Here is an 8,790-nt window from a genome sequence, read left to right as displayed (position 1 = left end):
AAGTCAAGCAATCAACCTACGCATGTAATTCTAAGAGTGTAGCAGCGGAAAGTAAAACTTTGCATATGAAAGTAAAGGGAAGGTTTTGGAGAGTGCAAACACAATGATGACACGGAGATTTTTGGCGTGGTTCCGATAGGTCATGCTATCGTACATCCACGTTGATGGAGACTTCAACCCACGAAGTGTAACGGTTGCGCGAGTCCACGGAGGGCTTCACCCATGAAGGATCCACGAAGAAGCAACTTTGTCTATGCCACCATGGCCATCGCCCACGAAAGACTTGCCTCACTCGGGTAGATCTTCACGAAGTAGGCGATATCCTTGGCCTTACAAACTTCTTGGTTCAACTCCACAATCTTGTCAGAGGCTCCCAAGTGACACCTAACCAATCTAGGAGACACCATGCTCCAAAAGGTAAAATATGTTTTGTTGATGATAAACTCCTTGCTCTTGTGCTTCAAATGATAGTCTCCCCAACACTCAGCTCTCTCTCATAGATTTGGATATGGTGGAAAGATGATTTGAGTGGAAAGCAACTTGGGGAAGGCTAGATATCAAGAATCTTGTGGTAGGATTGGAATGTCTTGATCTCAACACATGAGTAGGTGGTTCTCTCTCAGAAAATGTAAGCTGGAAGTGTAGGCACGTTCTAATGGCTCTCTCACTTATGGAGAAGGGGGTGGAGGGGTATATATAGCCTCCACACAAAATCCAACCGTTACACACATTTGACCCAACTCGGTCAGACCGAATAGAAGAACTCGGTGAGACCGATTCAGTTCAAAATATGGACGTTAGGAATCTCGGTGGGACTGACTGGAACAACTCGGATGATTTTGATATAAAAATCGTCTTAATCCAAGGTCGTATGCAAATGATACGGCCAAAACTATGCGTTGCAACAGTGTTTGGTTGGATCATTCGGCTGGAGCCCAGACGAACGACCCGGACGTACGGGCTTCATCCGAGAAGGGCAACAGAAGTTTGAACGCGAAGCCGGAACATCTGGAAGGAGTCCCGGGTGATCCGGGTTGGACGTTCGGACATTTTTTTCCTGCAGCGGACTTTATAAAACAGCCGAAACCCACCTCAAGATGATCTCAAATCGAAAAGTGTTTAACATCAAAGTTATGCGTCTCATCAAAATGGTTGATTTTGATATGCAAACCGTCTTAATCCAAGGTTGTATGAAAAAGTTACAGCCTCATCAATATGCTGCTGTCAAAAATCTTGGCTTGGCCGCATCATCCGAGCCTCCAGCCGGACATCCGGGCCAGAGATCGTGAAAAGTCCGTGTTGGTTAGTTTTTTATGATTTGGACAACAAGGCAAGTCCTTTTCTTGTACGGGAAGTCCATCCGCCCCTTATATAGACAGGAGACGACCGCCGATTGAACAACACACAATCGCAACGCATCTACCATTTTTTTTTCATCTACGTTTTGTCCCTCCCTCGTTCTTCATGATTCTTCATGTTGGAGAGCTGCGAATCCCGAGGCTCTCATGGCGGCTTGACCGACTTAGGGTAGCCCATAGCCGCCGCACTCCCCAACAGAGTCCCTCCCAGGCGTGTGGGGTTTCGGGTCTTCAAAAGTTCTCTCTGGTTGTGGTGAACAGGGCGCATCACCCCCGGCATCGAGGGTAGACGTGACGTGTTCGTGTGCGAACACACTTTTTCGTGAACATTTTTTCTAACTGTGGCTCAGTTGCCCCTTGCAAGCGACGCACCCTGTAACAGATCAGTAAATATATTCATTCCTTTTAACAAGGCAAAACCTTAGCCAACATCTGTGTAGCGAAAGAAGAGAGTAATCAAAGTGGAAAATGACGCATAAAGCTCCCCAATGTGTTGACACCAGATTTTTGCATGGCCAAAAGCTCAATTAAGATGGCCTCGGATGAAAAAAGTTTCAACAGCGAAGTTCTTTGTCTTGTAAAAAAATATGATTTTGATATAAAACCATCTTAATCCAAGGTCGTATGCAAAAGATACAGCCAAAACTGTCACCGCAGTAGTGTTAGGCCAGATCATCTGGGCCGGGATCCGGATCATCCGGCCGGTGCCCGGACGAACGACCTAGACGTATGGGCTTCATCCGAGAAGGGCAACAGAAGGTTGAACGTGGAGCCGGATCATCTGGAAGGAGTCCCGGATGATCTGGGTGGAGGCCGAACGATCCGGGCAAGAGTTCGGACGTCCGAACAAAAAAGATTCTGCTGCAAACTTAGAAAACAGCCGTAAACCCCCTCAAGCTGACCTAAAAACAAAAAGTGTTCAACATCAAAGTTGTGTGTCTCGTCAAAATGGTTGATTTTGATATAAAATCATCTTAATCCAAGGTTGTATGCAAAAATTACAGCCTGATCAATGTGCTATTGTCAGAAATCTGGGCTTAGTCACATCATCCGGGCCTCTAGCCGGACATCTGGGCCAGAGATCGTGAACAGTCCGTGTTTGGTTAGCTTTTTATGATTTGGACAGTAAGGCAAGTCCTTTCTTTACGGGAAGTACATCCGCCTCTTATATAGACAAGCCTCTTATATAGACAAGAGGTGACGGTCGATTGAACAACACACAATCGCAACGCATCTACCTTTTTTTCATCAACGTTTTGTCCCTCCCTCGTTCTTCATGTTCGAGCGCTGCGAATCCCGAAGCTCTAGGTGCGGCTTGACCGACCTAGGGCAGCCCATAGCCGCCGCACTTCCCAACGGGGTCCTTTTCGAGCGTGTGAAGTTTCGGGTCTTCAAAAGTTCTCTCCGATTGTCTTGCGAATCGCGTTTCTAGTAAGACTCCTTCAATGTGAGCTGCGATTCATCATCTTCAATTCAAGGGTACACGTGACATGTTCATGTTCGAACACACTTTTTCATGAACATTTTTTCTAACCGCTGCTCGGTTGCCCCTTGCATTCACGTGCGAACACACTTTTTCATGAACATTTTTTCTAACCGCTGCTCGGTTGCCCCTTGCAAGCGCACCCTGTAACAGATCAGTAAATAGATTCATGCCTTTGAACAAGGCCAAACCTTGGGCATCATCCGTGTAGCGAAAGAAGAGAGTAATCAGAGTGAAAAACGACGGCATAAAGCTCCCCAATGTACAATTGAATTGGACGTGTTGCACGTACACCATTACTAGTTACTGAAACGAGCGAAGCGAGAAGCTGTCCTCCTTCATCGTCCTTCTTATCCCTCTCCCTCCTCCCAACTATTACTTGCTCGTGAGATCTACTAGATCGGTCCTTTACAATGAGGCAGGGAAAGACCTCTCTTGGGACCAAACACATGCACGAAACGTTTTCAAACACTATTAAGCACGAGATAACGAGGCATTCATTTTCCTTCCCAATTTCCATGTACACATATAGTTGAAGCTCAACTACAGACTGCATTTTCTCATCCCAGCTTACTGAAAATTAGATGCCTATGAATACGTAAACATGATTAAGATATGAACGAATGGACTCAACTCACGACTTGCCTATACACTATGATAAACTTTGGCTAACTAACCTTACAACAAGTTCAGTATTCTTGATGTGCATGTAAAAACCTGGTAACGTAGTGCGAACACCGGATGATCCCTCTTGGAACAACCATGGCCCTTGAAATTACCCATCTGCAGGGTTATCCATGTCAACAGAAGAATCTGCTGTTTACTCCGGCTCTGTACAGCTGCAAGCACCCAGGGCCAGAAGCGTGAAGCTTCACCTCCGTGCGTGCCGGCACAAAGAAAACATCCCCTTCTTTTGCTACTCCTTCGTCAGGCATGCCATCAGCCTGGATCTCGCCCTCCCCAGTCATGACGAGGAAGATGGATGGGCCAGGCACTGGTAACATGGTAACCGATTCACCTTGAGGTAGTAAGTAGCGATCAACTTCAAACTCATCGAATGGGGGTGTATAACGAATTACATATGGCTGAACCAGAACACCTTGCAAAATTTCGGGGAACATCTGCATGCACAAGATCAAATGTGTATTACTTAAGGGAATAAAGCATAGTGTTTTAGAGAATATTTAAGCAACATATGTAAAAGCCTCATTGGCCCATCGGTTATTCCAGCCAAAGTTTCTCAATGTGATCAAACTCCAAATGTTCTCAAAAACCACTTCTAATTGCTAAATTATGTTACAAACAACCGATTTTAGCACACTAGCATGTAACAAAATAACCAATTACAATTAACCTGCAGCAAAAAATAATCAGAAACACTATTGACTGCCGATAGATGATGCTAAGCTGCATGCTGACAAAAATGAACACAATATGGCAAATAAAGAAACCGCATGCCAAAAGAATTGAGATTATAAACAGGACACTAGACGTACAAATGAAAGGAACACAAAAAAACAAACCTGCTTGTATGTCAGCATGGAGCAAAGAGTTTGGACATCTTTGTACTTAGGAGTCAGACCAGCACGAATTACATTGTCTGAGGTAGCCATACATTCAACACACTCTCCTGATAGATATGCATGTGGTTCGTTGGCACCAATGTAAAGTGCTTCACCAGGTCTGAGCTTAACATAGTTAAAGAAAAATGCTGATAAAACGCCAACATCTCCTGGGTACTGCTGCTCTAGTGATAAAACTAGTTGCTCCTTCTCTGTAAAGGTTCTAATCTGAATGGGAGAAGACATTATCAGTGCAAATAGTTGAATTACAAATACTAGGTTTTCCAAAACATATTGACTCTTTTCTTCAAACCAGCAATAGCTGCATATGTATATTCCTAATGGTGTGATGATCCTGACTCAAGTAACACAAGACAGCAAAATGAAAGTAGCACAAAATGAATCAATGTGCTGTGAGGAAAAGAACAAAGACACCAATAACAAAGATATCTTATGCTTGCAATAGTTTTCAGATTATATGGTGGCTCCATGTATGCAAAGTAAAACTTCATAAAATTTTCAATTAGGAAAACTCCTCCACAGGGAAAGCAGCAGTGCAGAAGTTAACAGTCTACTTGCATGTATCTTAGCGAGATTTTCAACAACCTAATTTGTACTGAATACTTGGGACATGCATTACCAGATGATGCTGGCTGCCCACTACGATATAACTGAATAATTAGCTTCAGCAAGCAGTGATATCGCTTTGGTGGCTACAACCAAACGATGATTACTACCTAGTTAGCTTGATTGTCCCATCGTTAATATTCACAACCATCACCTTCCAAATTAAATACCCAGCTTAATACTTCCAGAATCTTTTTGAGTTGAAATGAATGCTGCTTGGTGTCTACGTATTCCATAGGTAGGATCCTAGAGCAAACTCAATTATACCCAGACAACCATCAACTACACTAGTGCGTAGTTATAGCAATCCTACTCCCACCAGGGCAGCTCCATAAATATTGGTACTTATGCATTCCCTTCAGCGCATTGAGATGTTACTCTCAAGCAGCTATCGAAATTCATGTTTACTTATTTATAGCATAGCACATACATAGTTTATACGTGCACAGTCTTCAAGGACAAGTAAGTAACAATTCAAATTCAGATCTATTCTTCTACCTTTTCCAGGTAGTCGACAGCTATTCACAGCTACCACCTTACACCAAAGAAGAGTTCGACCCAATGTTTTACTTCTGTCTTAGTAAAACCCGATTCAACACTAAAAGTATATTGACTCTTTCCCAAGACTTGTTCCTGTAAATACTGCATATTTGATTCCATCCATAAATTTACTTTCCCTCCTATGCTCTGAGTTCCAGTGTCGATAAGAATTTGAGTTCTTATTGTTCTTATGTTATGGTATGAATATACCATACCAATTTGTTATGTATGGATGATGGATGAGATTCCATGGATAGAGAGTCAGTTTCAATAGACTTATGGAACGTTCCCGTTCGTGTGCATCCAGCAGGAATTGAACCAATAATTTACCAATTATGAGTTGGTCGCTTTAACCATTCAGCCATGGATGCTTAACAGGGATCATCTTACATCATAAATAACCAATTTTCATATATAAAGACATATCATAGAAAAATGAAATCAGTTACTCATATTTACTATATTTTTTATACTGTACAGTTGGCCTAAAATAATTTTTAGACACTGGAACTGTAAGAAAGCATTGAATAGCCAAGTGTAGGTCTCAAAAAATTACTGTGTCATCTACGACAAGATTGACCTACATGACTCTCTGGTAGGCAGCATTCAACTATGCTTTTCCTAGACATTTCCTATGACTTTCACTTCCACCATTGTTTAGAAAGAAAATAAAAAATGGAGGAGCTGCTTATGGTTGATACACAAACATGGACAAAACAATTGCAGATACTAGAGCACTAGGAAATGAGAGATACTGACATCAACCTCCCAGTGAACACAATCATAGGTAATTCAAATGAACATGAAATTGTCTATGGCAATAACCCAGCAAAGATATTTACCTTTATCTCCCCATTCAAGCGACTCCTTAATTTGGAAATTGCTTCAGCAACTGCTTCTTTGCTTGTTGCCATTAGCTTAGTAAAAGCTGATTGCAGATATGACCTTACTCCAATACCTCCATCGTGCTCTTTGGCAGTCATAAGCTTCACAACATCTTCTTTGCCAACTAACATTCGAACCTCAGGTACAGTCCTCAAAACATCCTTGAGCTCCTGGACCACAGTATGAATAAATCAGTACTTGATTCTAAAATGATCGACTGTTAATTTCTTACAGTTCCAAAAGCTCATAGTCAATAACATAGCCCACATTTTCAACAACCGAGTGTTTGCGCTATCTGGAACAATGCATCCTTTTTGGAAGAATATAACCAATGCAAGATAGAATTTGAAGTATCTAAAAAGAGGCAAACTGTACTTTCTACAAAACAGGATAGTTCTTCCAAAATGAATATAGCAAAGGTTTCTCTGCTCCATACTTCCCTCCCTAAATGTACGTATCTAATCATTAGTCAAGAAAAGAGGAGTGCCTCTTACAATACTTTAGCTACACTAACCATTTAGCCAACAAGAATCTAAACTTCACCGTAAATATTTTACAAGAGTCCTAATAACCCTTATTTACCCATCTGGTATGCAATAAAAAAACTATTGCCACATAGCAAATTCAGTCGAACAAACATCAGGCAACGCCAATTGCACAGCGGCTTTGACTATCCATAAATTTCCTGCCACCTACCTAACCAGCGAACTTTTCCAACCACATCGCTGGATGTGATTTGGACAGAATGTGTGCATGGGGCCAACAATTAAGATGCCAATGCCGCCGAGGGATATCCAGGACAACTTGCTGGACGCCATCACTATCTTCTGAACAAGGACCACGGTACCTCATGGAAGGCAAGTGATTTGCCAGCATGTTCATACTCTGTTTTTAAACTCTTCTTCTGACAAAATTTCTAAAAAAGAAACAAGGGTTGCTCACATAAATGCAGATGGTACTTTGGCGAATAATCAGACCTTGATCGTTGGGCTGTCAGTGAGCAATTACACTATTCTACAGTTACAAATCTCTATTATTATTATCAAACTCGTTAGCAGCCAGATCCACACCCCACTTGGTATTTTGACATTGGTCAGCTCATCCCACCAACCCATCAGGAATCATATTGGGAATCTGCTTGCCACGTCGAATAAACAATCCACCTACCGCATCAAACTTCGCTAAGTAACTAACTCAACGCATCAGCTGACCCTATTAATAATTCCAGGTCAACCAAACCATTAGAACAATCGCAGATCAGCGTAAATGGAAATGAATCGGCCATTCAACACAGAAGCGATTCAACAGTGCGTGCACGCAAGGAATGCAGGGGCACAAACCTGGACGCTGACGAAGCCGCAGAGGGCGCGGAACTCGGTGACGGCAACGGCCATTTCAGGCTTGTGGTTGGCGTCGCGGTACGTGGTAGGGCGCAGCGCGTGGAGCGCCCTGGCGAGCTCCCTGTCCGGATGCGCCTGGATGGAGAGCGGCTTCGCCACCGACAGCACCTTGAATAGGAAGGGGAGGTCGCCGTCCCAGCGCGCGGTGACGACGCGGCCGAGGAGCGCAGCGGGGTTGCGCGCCAGCCACTCCCTGAGCGAGACCGCGCCGCCGTCGTCGGATGCTAGCGACGACGGGGCAGCCGGGTGGGTGCCCATCCAGAGCTCGGCGCAGGGGCGGCCCTCCTCTGTCTCGCCGGCGAGGCGCGCGACGAGGGAGGCGTCCCCGCGGCTGCCCCACTCGTAGTGCTGCACGGCGCCGCGCAGCCGTAGGACGCCCTTGGGGGGAGAGCACGGCTCCAGCTCCGGGTCGTGTTCGCGGTCGGCGGGGAGGAGGAGCCCCAGGCCACCCATCGCGCCTAACCCTAGCCCGAGGCCGAGCCCCAATTGGGCGGAGGAGGAGGCGGTGGAGGAGGACGCCATCGAGGCAGCGAGGGCGTCGCCGGCGGGAAGGAGGAGGGTTTGGTCTGCGCGGCCGTTGGGTGGGGGGCGAGTGGGCAGTTGCGCGGTTGGGTTTTATGGAGGGAAATGCGAACGGAAGCGGTGAGGGGAAGAAGAAGAAGAAAGGGGAAAGGAAGAGGCGACGACGACGGGAGGCGAAAGCGAGAGGTGAGGTCGGAAAGGGTCAAGCGAGGATGGTAAGCCATACCGCGGCAGTTTGGCTCGGTTTGCGGTGTGAAGGCTGCGGATCCGGTCGTTGGGCCCGCAAGTCAGCCTAAGTGTGTCTCCGGTTTGGAAGGACCACATGTGAGTGACTACTAGAGGCTGAATTTCCAGAAAATCAATTCGGCTCCCCGGTGCATTTGCACCCGGGGCCATTTTTTATTTTTTCAAAT

General features: G+C 45.1%; 1 protein-coding gene across 1 annotated transcript; it reads right to left on the bottom strand.

Annotated features, from left to right (window-relative positions):
- Nucleotides 1-3,315: 3,315 nt before the first annotated feature.
- LOC123097053 (mannose-6-phosphate isomerase 1) lies at nt 3,316-8,565 on the bottom strand. The gene is made up of 4 exons (XM_044518825.1): nt 7,796-8,565; nt 6,413-6,625; nt 4,365-4,631; nt 3,316-3,962 (listed from the first exon to the last, which is right to left on the bottom strand). Exons 1-4 carry the CDS (start codon nt 8,375-8,377, stop codon nt 3,642-3,644), a joined length of 1,383 nt encoding a protein of 460 aa, XP_044374760.1. The 5' UTR covers nt 8,378-8,565; the 3' UTR covers nt 3,316-3,641.
- Nucleotides 8,566-8,790: the final 225 nt, after the last annotated feature.

Source organism: Triticum aestivum, chromosome 4D (genome assembly GCF_018294505.1).
Source record: "Triticum aestivum cultivar Chinese Spring chromosome 4D, IWGSC CS RefSeq v2.1, whole genome shotgun sequence".
NCBI classification, from domain to species: Eukaryota; Viridiplantae; Streptophyta; class Magnoliopsida; order Poales; family Poaceae; genus Triticum; species Triticum aestivum.
This window is presented reverse-complemented; position numbering and strand designations above follow the sequence as displayed.

Excerpts from the sequence above, each read along its gene's own strand:
- LOC123097053 (XM_044518825.1), bottom strand. The coding sequence starts at position 8,377 with ATGGCGTCCTCCTCCACCGCCTCCTCCTCCGCCCAATTGGGGCTCGGC. Across the intron at positions 6,626-7,795 it reads GCGGCTTCGTCAGCGTCCAG|GAGCTCAAGGATGTTTTGAG; the intron begins GTTTGTGCCCCT and ends ACTGTGGTCCAG. Across the intron at positions 4,632-6,412 it reads GCTTGAATGGGGAGATAAAG|ATTAGAACCTTTACAGAGAA; the intron begins GTAAATATCTTT and ends TCTCCCATTCAG.